This window comes from Nothobranchius furzeri, chromosome 18 (genome assembly GCF_043380555.1).
Source record: "Nothobranchius furzeri strain GRZ-AD chromosome 18, NfurGRZ-RIMD1, whole genome shotgun sequence".
Taxonomy (NCBI): domain Eukaryota; kingdom Metazoa; phylum Chordata; class Actinopteri; order Cyprinodontiformes; family Nothobranchiidae; genus Nothobranchius; species Nothobranchius furzeri.
This window is the reverse complement of record NC_091758.1, coordinates 13700373-13713877: the sequence shown is the minus strand read 5'-3', so window position 1 is coordinate 13713877 and position 13505 is coordinate 13700373. Positions and strand designations below refer to the sequence as shown.

Below are 13505 nucleotides of genomic sequence, written 5' to 3'. Positions count from 1 at the left end.
GACATTGAGAGAAAAAAAAACTCGTGGCCACTAGATACTTAACACGTTCCCACGAGTTATTAACACGAGGCCACGAGATCCTTCATGCATGGGAACGAGTTATTAACTCATTGTTTACAGCCTGATTCCAAAACATGTTTTAGGTTTAATAGATCTAGCTCCGGAGAAAGGCCTCAGTCTGAGCCTTGGCCTCGCCTGAAAACTAATCTGCCATTTTCAGTCTCTCAACTTAGACCATTAGTTGTAGCATTTGTGCATTCTTTTTGGATATTATTTGTGCAATTGTTGGACAAAATGACTTGCTGTGGTATTAATTGCACTAATAGAGCATCCAAGGAGTCTCCACTTCATTTTTTTCAGTAAGTAAAATTATATTTATGTATTTTAGGTCACTGACGCTCTTGCACTAGCTGAGCTTAGATTTTAACATGTACTGTTTAACCATGAAATTTAAATGTAATAGGGTAAAACCCAGTGCATTTAACATAATGCTGCACTTTAGAAAATGGGTTGAAATATGTTGGTGGAGCTGGGTTCCGACTATCGGCATGGTCCCCTCAGCGGCAGCTCGGTGCATCTCTGATCGCAGCGGCACCTGTCTGCTGCTGCTAGTGGAGCTCTCGGGAGACCTCTGTGTTCCACTCGGTTTTACCCAGCGGTCAGCGCGGCGCATCTCTGACTCAGAAGCTCCGGTGTTGTGCACAGTTAACTCCGGTTGTAGCTACGTAGCTACTTCTGTTAGCTTAACTCCCACCTCCGCATTAGCTTTGGGTTAGCTTGTAGCTACATTGCTTCAGTTCGATTGGTGTCGTCATTTGATCCCAGCCTTACAGCCCCACCCTCAGCTCCACCTCTTTTCTCTTTTTTGGAATTGTCTGAGTTTGACGGTGACACGGTCAAAATGGCGGTGGTGGCCACCTCCTATTTTGGCACAAAAACTTATAATTGGAGCCTATGGAAACATATTGTCCAGTATATATGTCGATGGACATGCCATCGATAAGCTGATTTCTTTCAGCACCATGGGCAGCAGCGTTATGCTTCATGTCTTGTGTCAAGGCCACCTGCAAAACCGCACGCCGGAAAACAATGGTAAATGTTGCGGAGTTCATCTTTCTTCCTCAGTGTCACCAGATGGGCATCGTACAAAGAATCATAAAGTAAGTTAAGAAGTCCCACAGGACAGGTCTTACTGGAGTTAGCTGGCTAGTGTCACACTCTGTCCTGTCTCCCCATTCTTTTCAGTCCTTTGTCCATGTTAATTGCTCCCACCTGCCTCCCATCTCCCAATCACCCAAGGTCCCAGCTCCTCCTGTATTTAAACCCTTTCAATCCTTTTTGTCTTGTTGGTTCATTGTTTCGTTGTCCTGCATGTTTTATTAAAAACCCTTTGAATGTTCCCGGTCTGTTTGCCTGCCTGCTTCCTCTGCATTTGGATCCTCACCTCCGATCTCCTCACCTGCACGTCATGACAGCTAGTCAGTGTTATTCATCAGCTAGGCTCTCTGGCTGTTTAAACATTTATTAGGCAGACTGGTTCTGTGGTTCTGATCCAATCTACTGTTCTTAGTTAAAGTTAATGAAATCTGACCAGGAGAAACTCTCACCTGTAATTCAACTGTTACTAGTAAAATGTCTAATTTAAAACAGATGCAATGAAACAACGTCCAGCTATCAGTGATTTTATTTTAATATCTGAACTTACATTTAAAATAGAACTACTTTCATTTCAGCTGGGAGGAACCTCAGTCTTGTACTGCAAACACATGAATGGCAAATGTGACATCATTTGTCCTAAGACTAATTATATTTGAGAAATCTCAAGTGTTCATTATGGATAATAAGAATGTTATCATATATATCCGGAATATATATCCAATCTGCCTGATAAATGTTGCTTAGGTTTTTTTTAAGGATTTGGGTTTGTCTCAGATCAGTGCAGTTGTTGGATATCCTTACATAAAATTTCTACTACTAACAAAATACCTGCTGATATCTGTATTTTCAATTTGGCTAGTAATAATAATATTAAGACTGGGATAAATTAAATTGTTGCTTTGTACACTGAACAAAAATATAAATGCAAACTTTTGTTTTTGCTCCCATTTTTCATGAGCTGAAATCAAACATCTGAAACTTTGTCTACATGCACAAAAAACCCATGACTCTCAAATATGGTTCTGAAATCTGTCTGCATGTGTGTTAGTGAGCACTTTTCTTTTACCAAGAAACTCCATCCCACCTCACAAGTGTGGCATATCAAGGGGCTGATTAGACAGCATGAATAATGTACAGGTGTGCCTTATACTGCCCACAATAAAAGGACACCCTGAAATGTGCAGTTTGATCAAACAGCACAATGCCACAGATGTCGCAACCTTTGAGGGAGTGTCCAATTGGCATGCTGACTGCAGGAATGTCTACAAGAGCTGTTGCCCAGGAAAAGAATGTTACTTTCCCTACCATAAGCCGTCTCCAAATGCGTTTCACAGAATTTGGCAAAATCCAACCGGCCTCACAACTGCAGACCACATGTGACCACACCAGCCCAGGACCTTCACATCCAGCATGTTCACCTCCAGGATGATCATAGAAAAGTCACCTGGACAGCTGCAACAACAATCGGTTTGCACAACCAGAGAATTTTTGCACAAACTGTCAGAAACTGTCTCAGGGAAGCTCATCTGCATGCTCATCGTCCTCACCTCGACGTCGTCTGGACCTGACAGCAGGACCTACTTGAGTGGGCAAACACTCATATTCAGTGGCGTTTGGCATGTTGGAGAGGTGGTATGTTCACAGATGGGTCCTGGTTCTCACTGTTTTGGGCAAATGGTAGACTGAGTGTGTGGTGTTGTGTAGGTGAGCAGTTTGCTGATGTCATCATTGTGGAACGAGTGGCCCATGGTGGCAGTGGGGTACTGGTATGGGCAGGCATATGTGACGAGATCCTGAGGCCCATTTATGTGCCATTCATCCACGACCATCACCTCATGTGGCAGCATGATAACACATGGACCCATATTGCAAGGATCTGGACACAAATCCTGGAAGCTGAAAACATCCCAGTTTTTGCATGGCCAGCATACTCACCAGACATGTCACCCATGGAGCATGTTTGGGATGCTCTGGATCGGCGTATACGACAGCGTTTTCCAGTTCCTGCCAGTATTCAGCAGTTTCACACAAAACTGTGCACATGTCAGGGTGTCCCTTTGTTGTGGGCAGTCTAAGGCACACCTGTGCATAATTTATGTCTAATCAGCCCCTTGATATGCCACACCTGTGAGGTTGGATGGATTTTCTTGGTAAAGTGCTCACTAACACACATGTAGACAGATTTCAGAACCACGTGTGAGAGTCATGGGTCTTTTGTGCATGTAGACATATTTTCATAGTTCAGCTCTTGAAAAATGGGAGCAAAAACAAAAATGTTGTGTTTATATTTTTGTTCTGTGTAAATTAAGGATATAATTAAGAGGTGTGGTTGTTATTAAATGTTAAAATGGTTCATTAAACTCAAATTCAGTCTATAGCCACCTGCAGGTATTCTTATCGACAAGAATAAAATAAACAAACAATCAACATTTTGTGTCTATTTTTTTTGTGTTTTAGTATTTTCAGCGAGAGGTTTGAGGTGAACGATAGTTACTGAGTTAAACTTTTACTACTGTAGGTAAAATAGGTGTAACAACATGTGTAAATACACCAGAATGCAGGAAATGTCATCTACACCATTTTCATTTTTTGTGCCCCCCCTCCAACACACACACACACCCACACACACACACACACACACACACACACACACACACACACACACACACACACACACACACACACATGCACGCACGCACGCACACACACACGCATGCACACACACACACACACACTCTAATCATGTACCCCCCACAATTTTTATGCTTCTTACACCCATGCACTAGATATTTATTGTGTGTGTGTGTGTGTGTGTGTGTGTGTGTGTGTGTGTGTGTGTGTGTCTGTGTGTGTGTGTGTGTGTGTGTGTGTGTGTGCGTGCGAGTGATAGCCCTGAGGCTGTGTATACACATGTTCACACACAGTTTTAGGCTGTTTGGTGGCTCAGTCCACCCTGTTAATCATTCTATTCTGAACCCTGAGAGATGGATAGGAAGCAGCAGCAAGTTATTTTCTGGAGTTTTACTGTTTCACAACCAATGAAGATCTTAAGATTTCTCATCAATTATCAGGGAGGAAGTGTAGTCTTTTAAAATCCTGCTGACCTGAGTCTCCACTTGCTGCAATCTTCTGTCCTGGTCTCGGATTTCTGCCATCTGTTTCAGAACACTGTCCACCCTAAAGAAACACACAGAAGGACTTCATTTACACATCTTCACTTTCACTTCTGTTTAGGGTTAGGGTTAAACGTCTTTCTATCATATTAATTCAGCTTATCTGGTGCTACACCCACGTACACAATTGTGCACTTAAGTGGACTCCAAAAACATTCTCTATGAATTTCATCCCAACAACCCCGCATTGCACTACATTCCCTGCATGGTGGCGCAGTGGTTAGCACTGTTGCCTTGCAGCACGAAGGTTACAGGTTCGAAACTCGGCTGCGGCCTTTCTGCGTGGAGTTGCGTGTTCTCCCCATGCATGCGTGGATTTCCTGGGTACTCCGGTTTCCCCCCACAGATCACAACATGCCCTATAGGTTATAAATTGTAAGTCGCTTTGGATAAAAGCGTCTGCCAAATAAATAAACATAAACATAAACATTCCCAGAAAATGTGTCCATGATTTGCTCCATCAGCCCCACATAGTCTCCAGCAGGAGTCACCAGTACCCAGGTGTGTTTTCTGAATGGTGTGATGAAGAATCTTGCAATGTTCTTCCAGCAGAATTCCCGCCATGAAGTTGATTCTGTGAATGTCCACTGAAGCTGGCATATCTCTCCCCACAGTTCTGCTGGAATTAGTTCTTGAACTTCCATCTCCCACTTCCTTCACATTTAATCCATGTCCCCTGGTTTAGATAACTGAATTCCCTTGTATATTGTGGAAACCACTTTATTACATTGACCCAGTTTCAAGAATAGCACGAAAACTTGTGGAAAACCCACCTCTCCAGCACTAATTACCTTTTTCATATTTTGGTTAATGTGATACCTGACTTGTAAAAATCTGTGAAAGTCTACTTTTTCTAAACCACATTCATTTTGTAAAGTCTCAAAACTCTTGAGTGACCCCTTGTGGAGAAATGACTTATAGGATGTAAGACCCCGAAGGGACCAATTTTTAAATCCATCTCATTTCTGTCGGGCACAAAGTCAAAGAGTCCTTTACACAAGTCCTCTAGTTTGTACATATTCATGACACGTTTCAAAGACGTTAAATGGGAATTCAGCAGAGAGTCATCTGAGACTCCCAAATCATTTTGAATTTACCCATCAGCCAAGAGAGCCTCAACAGGGACACCCTGAAAGTGGCCCCCTCCATCTGCTTCCATTCTGATGTGAGGTCCAGCTGAATGCTTAGGCACACCTGAAACACCAGCTCCCCTCTTCCCTCACTCATGAACAAGTTAACTAATTTTGAGGTAGGACCTTTGTCCCAATCCAAATTTGTAATCCAGCCTTTTCTGGTTGACAACCATGACTTTGGATTGGAGGTCATGGGTGTGGAATGGTGGCGGTGACAAATTGCATATGGAACGAGGCATGGACAACTTGTTTTGGTGATGGACGTGTTGGAATAAGTGGCCTGCAGTATGGAAGTTTTCGTGTCACTAAACTGTCTTTGCTCCGCTGCGGCCACTAAGTTTGCTTTGATCCCTGCGCTCCCGTTGGTGACTCTACCTGCCAGCTTCCCCAGAGCCTAATGTAATGATGAGGCTCTGGTAAATGGGGGTACCTGCTACACCACATGACTGTGAAACAGGTCAGAGATGTTACACACTGTCTTTTGCTATGACATTTTTTTTTATGATTTGAAGGACTGCATTGGACTCATCGCCTAACTTGATGTGGCTAATCCGGAATCCCGGGACGGATCTCAGATCAGACGGCTCGAGGTTTGCAAACCCCTCGAGATGGGACGTCTTGTTCGTCATGTATGGAACCATCATACCTGCACACGCTGGGACTTCTGTGGTCCATCAGGCAGCGTCACAGTCGCTCGTCACCTCCCAGCAATTCCACAACACGACAGTGCTTTGTTTGCCTCACGAGTGGCTGGTGCAGGGGGCTTGTTATCTAGTTTAAGGTTTTTGTATTAAAGTTGGGAACTTTCATTCTAAGAAGGGGAGTGTTACGTTCACCGCTGCTTGGCTTTAGTGTTTAATAAATGTCCTCCTTGTATTGTACCTGAGGAGCTGATTTGCAGCACCTGGCTCCCTCCACTCTGCCCTGCTCCACCCTGAAGCAGCAAGCTGCTGGAGATGATAATCACCTGCTGATTGAGGACTGGGGGCATAAAAACCTCCTGGCTCACATCTTCAGGGAGCAGCAGACCAGAGAAGTTGTCTATGATCTGTTGTCTCAGCGTGCTTAGATTTAGTCACTTAAAGTCACCTTTAGTGTAACAACTTTGTGTAATTCAGTGCTTGGGAAGCTCAGTACCTGTGAATCTCTTTTAGCCGATTCACCTTTTTGTGCAGGGACAGCCCTACACTCAAATCTTTTATAATTAAGATTCATCACAGGTGGTGGAATCCCCACTGTGATGATCTTTTGGTATTTTGTATAAATTTGGCTGATTAGAGGTAAAATAGTTGTTACCATGTGTTGTTGCTGCCGATCATTTTGGTGTGAGTGTTCCTTGTGTTTATGGATCCGTTCTGTTAAATAAAACCTTTGAGTTACATTCTGAACTAGAGAATATATTCTTTTTTTGTTGCTCCAGGTTTCCTAGATGACCTGGGGGTGTAACAGAGGTGCTGATCTACATCCCAGCAGCTTCACACTTGGCTGTAAATCTCTGATTGGCGGATAGAATCAGCCCGTAAATCTTCCTAACAAGTGCTGAAGGTTTGATGGAACCGAAATCTGCAAAAACTAAAGAGAAGGGGCAGTAGTAGTCGGAAGGTTGCAGGCTCGACACCCTCCACCCTACAGCTACTAATAGAAATATTTTCCATGGAGGTAATGAACAGAACGGATGACAAAGGACAACCCCGGTAGTGAGCAGTGTAGCGTAGCAATGGTGTAGTTAAACAAGTCTATGAGAGGTTTCAACCATCTAGTGGTCAAACGGAAATACGCACCCACTTATATGATACATCAAATCGGCCGGCTTGGTCTCAGGAGTCTTGTCTTAACTTTTATTTGTATTCTGCCTTACCAAGGCTACGTGCTTAACAACAACATTTAGATCATTTTAGAGACTACTATAGGAAAATACCTTTACATAGAAACATTAATTAAAATTTAAAAAGGTCATGGGACATTGGACATAACTATATTGAAGCCGATTCCTGTCATCTGTCACCGTGGCAACACAAGTGCATAAGGATCACTGGGGCAGCTCCTGGATCTCTGAGACTTGGAGCTCCCTCTATCTCCTACACATCTTTGGGGGCAGATCTGTGGTCCCTCACACTCTCTATTGGACGCTCCTATAGAGAAACCTTACATAAACAAGCGCGTGTACACACACAGGTGCTCACATGGTGCTCTCATAAGTATGGACTTGGGCACATTCAACACATGTCTTAAGGTTGTGGATGGCACTTAATGCACTGTGATTTATTATCGTGTGATTGTTCAGTTAAACAATGTTGATTTTATATTTCCTCATCAGGTTGATTGCATGCTCCTGTTGTATTGTTGTGTGTTGTTTTTCTTCTTCTGCAGGTCTAGAAGCAGACTCTTGTTCAACATTGATTGTTTATTGCCATGGACCCCCCCCCTCCCCACCTTTGTGTCTTCCTTTTTCTTTCACCTCTGTCTCCGTGTCCAGTTGGAATTAAAAAACATTCAAAATTAATAACAATAAAGTTTTAAGTATCAGGCGTGACATTAACAGCAGACGCTTTGATGCTCCACCTGAGAGTGAATCTGTAAGGCTTGTCACCACATCACCCCGCTTCTCCTCCAGCTTCACTGGCTGCCAGTCAACTTCAGGGTTCATTTCAAGATCCTGGTTCTGGTCTATAGGGCCTTACATGGACAACCACCATCTTACATTGGTGATCTTCTCAGTCCCTACACCCCCAGCAGGTCCCTGAGGTCCAGTGTTCAAAGCCTACTGGTTGTGCAGCACCAGGCTAAAGGTCAAAGGTGACAGATCATTTGCTGCTGTGGCCCCCAGACTCTGGAACTCTCTCCCCCTGAGTCTGACATCAGTGGACTCAGTGGTCTCCTTCAAAAAGCAGCTGAAGACTCACTTGTTCAAGCTGGCTTTTGTATGACCTTCTTCACCACTCTCTCTTTATTCTGCTCTCCCCACCTATTCCACCTTCCTCAGGATCCACTGATTTCCCTCTTTCCTATTCACTCTCTCTCTTTCTTAACATTTTTATATCACAATTGTCTGTTTTTGCTCATTTTAAATATATTTTGAAACATTTTCTAAATGCTTTTTTATATTTTTACATTTTTTGTTTTTGTGAAGCGCCTCGTGATTTTTATCTTGAGAGGCGCTATAGAAATGATATTTTCTTCTTCTTCTAGCAGAATTCAGACATCAATTCTGTTTGCTTCACAGCCAGACAGGACACGGGGAGAGAAAAAAAGTATCACTCCAAACAAGTCTCATTGAAATGAATATAAAAAGTGTAATATTGAGCCTATAACATACTGCTGTTTCTGATCTTTCTGAGCTCTATACACTTAAAACTAGCAGCATATAGTTGACATTTTAACAACAGACAAATGGCAGCTTCAGCTATCCAGCATTCAAACAAAATTTTTGCAAGAAAAACAATTCATCTATGTGACAGACGCTGTCTGTTTTGGTGGCCACAAGGTGGCCTCATCGCTACAGCCTGCTCTCCTGGCTCTAACTGAATCAGGTGCAGCTCATTTCAATCAGTGCGCTCCCTGTTAAAAGGCAGCTCCTTCTGACATTCGAGGAGGGAAGCTTAGAAGAGGCCTGGTGTTAGAGCGAGTGTTCCTCTTTTGCCCCTCCTAGAAAAACCTGACGTTAAAGTCTCGTTTGATACCTATGGGGTTAGATTATCCTCCCTCGAAATATAGAGCTTGTTTGTGTTTCACTAGCATACTCGTAAAAGAGTTCAGCTCACCCTTTTGGTGGAGTTTTTGGCGTTCCTCCAAATTCCTTCCTTTTACCCGGTTTAGTCCCGGCGCATTGTGTTTAGTTGTTTATTGTTATTTACCCACGTGTTACCTCTTTGTTTATTAATCTTAGTGTTGTTTACCCAATTGTGGATGATCTTTGTGTTTAATATTATTATCGTTGTTAATTCCCAGTTTTGGACGTCTCTTGTTTTGCATCATTTTATCCTTTTTCCTGCATAAAGCAGTGACTTTTAGTTAATAAACCTCCTTCAAGAGAGTACTACTTAGTTTGTCCTGTCCTTTACACAACCTTCTTTACGCCCTCTCCCACTATCATCTCCTAGGCGAGCTGAGGGCCGTAAAAATCTAGTTTTAATGATTTTGGTTGTGGGATAAAAATATATGTTAATATTATGTCTAGCATCTGGGATACTAGTCAGGCTTCAGAAACTTACTTGTCAGATGTCCGCTGGAGTCGAGCCGTGTCGCTCTCCCTCTGCTGTTTACTCTGAGCAGATAGAAGGTTTTCTTTCTGAATTGTCTCCCATGTTTTGAGCTTGCTGGCGGCCCATTCTTCCAGCTCCAGAACTAAAACAAAAAACAAGAGAAAAATGGAATGAATCAAATCAGAAGTAACCCACATCTAAAGCCAAAAACAAAGTTCACTCATTTATGCCCAGGACAGTTTATTAGGCCCTGATAGCTAAAACTCTGGAATTGAAAGAGGTGAACTTTCTCCTAGATAATAAAATGTTTAACTGGAGCCAGCATGTATGTCACTGCTGCTCTCTGTGCTTTCATAATATCTCTTATATCTGCCAATGTCTCACCAAAGTGTTGACTCTTGACTGAAGCAACACGACGAATCTTTCTCTTGATGAAAATCTGGATATGGGAGAATATGATGAAGGGTGGTGCCACGCACGGCCTGTAGTGGTACTCCACGATCAAGTTGTAGCGCTGAAACTTCCAGTAGATGTCGCTGTTCTCTTGAACTTTGGAAAAGGTGTAGCTGCAGACAGAAAATTACAACATGAGGAAATCTTTCTCCAGTCAGACAGTCTGAATGAGTTGACTGGCATCAAGCTGGAACCTGAACATGGCGATGAGCAGGTTCACCAGTACGATGTTGGTAAACAACAGGAAGATCACAAGGAGGACCACAACCAGCCAGTTGGCATAGATGCTCAAACAGGGTTCTGCTCCCGCCTTGATTTCTGTAGAGTTGTATGTGCACTCCATTTGTCTCAGTTTATCAGCTGAGGAAATAAATTCAGAAAAGCACATCAGATCCACTTTAAGACAACTGTTGCTAGGCAACGGCAGTCTCATCTGTTTCTCCCTCAAGAATGAAATACATCAATTAAAAAACATAACGCCTTCTGGATTCTTAGAACCGCCCAAGGCACTTTACAACTAAATAGTTATTCACTCACCCACAGAGTTCAGTTCAGACTCAAAAGAGATGAAAACAAATCCAAAATTTAAGTTGTGTGAAATATCACATCTTCCTCCACACCATACGGTGATGCACTTGATTGTTTTACTGATCCCATGAAATCCCAGTGAAATACTTTATGGCTAAAATACCGAAAAGGTCAAGATGTCGGAAAACATTTCAGGAATCAGAATCTAGAAGCACCAAAGGTCAGTGGAACTCTCGAGTCCAATTTCTGGAGACCAAATTCACACCCTCTCCCAGACAGGAGTTGAATGTGTTAGTTAGCTCAGCCATCTCGCATTGCACCTTTAATAGCATGCTAACTGTTTTCTTTATTAGATGATAAAACAAGTTCTCACCATCAAGTTCATCAATAGGTATCTGTCCAAAAATGTGTAGAAAGGGTCTGTAGAAGACACGGCGGAATATCCAGTTAGGTCGAGGATCGTAGGCGAAAAGTAGTGCTTGATTAGCCACTCCATAGGCTGTGAGCCAAACAGCCAGAAAGAAGAGGAAGAAGAAGACATCTTTCACCTGAGGGACAGAAAGAATGATGAGGACTGGGTTTTTGAAACATTTCTTTAGTGAGCTTGATGATCTGAGGCAGCGTATTTCTGGAGCTGAGACAGTAGTAATTGGTACCGACTTTAAGGGGTATAATGATGAAGGGAGCAGAGGTGATGAGGAAGTGATGGTCAGGTTTGGCATCCAGGATAGGAACATAGAGGGACGGATTATGGTACAAGAAGTGGGACACAGAGGACAGAAGAGAGCAGACAGAGGTACAGAGAGATGTGGAAAATGGTGAAGGTAGAGATGCAACGGCCAAAAAAGGGCATCTGACGGCCTGTGTGCTAAGTTAGTTAGTAAGGAGAGAGAGAATGATTTGTTCAGGTTGGTGAGGCAAAGAGACGGAGATGGAAATGATGTGCAGCAGTTTAGAGCTGGTTAAAGTGACAATGTGTAGTTTTTACCATTAATCTCTTGAAATATCCATTGAAATGTTGTTGTAAATGAATTAAAAGACGCCCAGTTGTTGAAAAATACTGGCGGTTTCATAACATGTAACCATAAAAATCTGTTCTAAAATAAATGGCGGGTCTAAGTCTCTGGGCGACGCCTTGTTGGATGCCATGTTTCCTTCGACAGAAGCCTGTGAGGACAATACACATTTACTGATTTGTAACAAATGGTTACAAAACTTGCAGCATTAATAAACATTGTTGCTTTACACATTTACCTCTTCACTTGCTGCCAGTGATGAAAGGGAGTCTGGTGTGCTTGTCGTTTAGCTGGAGGTTGCACTCCCAGGGACTTTTTGACCCTAATGGCCATTCGTTGGTAAGGGCTTATTTGAACACAAAAATAATGCTTGCTTGCATTGTTTTAGGTATGTACTGGCCCCTATCGCCAGGGAAACTACTCACTGTCACTCTAGGGCGGGGTCGGCAACCTGTTCCCATCAAAGAGCCATTATTACCGTTTTTCCCACAGTAAAGAAAACACTGGGAGCCACAGCAGCTGCGGCGTTGTGGGCGGGGCCTACCCTCAAACATCTGAGAGCTGTTCACAACAGGTGACAGCAGCCAGTACCGGTCGCTTGTGTACGTCAAAGTTATCTTTCATAAGACGATAATCAATAAAACGATTTATATAAAATGGATCCAGAAGTTGTAGCCCGTCTCTGCCTACAATATTTTGATATTTTTCGCCCTGTTGGTGGTTTTACTGAGCAGGTGCCACTTTTGTCATACATTTCTTTTTAAAACATGTTTAGACTGTTCAGAATACAAATCCAGGCTCTGTCACGTTTGATTGTTGTAATTAACCTTTGTAGGTGGGGGAGGTCAGTAAAGGATCTGATCATTTTGTTTTTCCCTCATTTACAGTGACGGAGATAACGGTGCAGTGCGCCTGGCTCTGGTGTTAATCAAGTTAAATTACATCTCTTTGCAACAATTTTCACAAGAAAACAGAACAGTTAAAAGCAAGGCTTGTGTTGACCGGATAGTTCCCGTATTTGACCGTTTATTTTGACGGAGAAAGAATAGAAAGAATTACCCCGACGCATGCAGACGAACTGACATTTTATTCGTTTCGCACATCGCAGATGTAGCTAAATCACCCAAGAAAAGATTCCCATTTGAACATCTGAGCTGGACACTGCTCAGCGCAGCTCACTGTCAGCGTGTATGTACGGTGCACAGCGAGCTGAAGATGTGGAGAGGGGCTTGGAGCGAGTCGCAGAACCAGAGCTCATGCAGGAAGATTCCTCCGACTGAAGCGAGACTTGTCACTTAGAAAATGTTCCCTGATTATGAAACTTTGGCTGAATAGTGCTTGTTCCTGTCTCCAATGTGGCGACACATCCAGGAGCCGTCTGAGGAGAATCCCAGAATCTCACATCCTCTTCAGCTCAGGAAGCGCATATGATTACGCACAAGCGTGACGCGTCAACCCGGTCTCACAGTAAGACCGGGTTGGACCTGTTCAGGTTCACGCAGACAATCTTTACATTTAGAATTAGCATACAGATGTAAAATTAATGCAGTAAAATATAAAGCATTTTATTTAAATACCCATTCATTATTTTACAAGCACAGAGAGCCGCATCAGATGGATGGAAGAGCCGCATGCAGCTCCAGAGCCGCGGGTTGCCGACCCCCGCTCTAGGGCTTGGAATGGAAATTTTCTGATGAGTTCCATGCAATGGGAAGATGGAAAGAGAACCTTGAACAGCTGACAAGTGAGGAAAATGAGACCAAAGGTAGAGCAGAAGAGGAGGATGTTCTGGATCAGGAAGTAGCTGAGATTAGTCAGGATGAAGTGAGGACAGCTTTGAAG

The 13505-nt window shown here is 43.1% G+C and overlaps 1 protein-coding gene across 1 annotated transcript in view; it reads right to left on the bottom strand.

The window, feature by feature from the left end:
• The window catches only part of trpm4a (transient receptor potential cation channel, subfamily M, member 4a), a 92073-nt gene that overhangs the window by 21162 nt on the left and 57406 nt on the right, over positions 1-13505 (bottom strand). Inside the window, exons 22-26 of the mRNA XM_015969238.3 lie at positions 11021-11195; positions 10314-10479; positions 10051-10232; positions 9676-9808; positions 4263-4335 (exon numbers count right to left, since the gene is read on the bottom strand). Of these exons, the coding sequence (XP_015824724.3) occupies positions 4263-4335; positions 9676-9808; positions 10051-10232; positions 10314-10479; positions 11021-11195 (729 nt within the window). The remainder of the gene's footprint in view (positions 1-4262; positions 4336-9675; positions 9809-10050; positions 10233-10313; positions 10480-11020; positions 11196-13505) is intronic.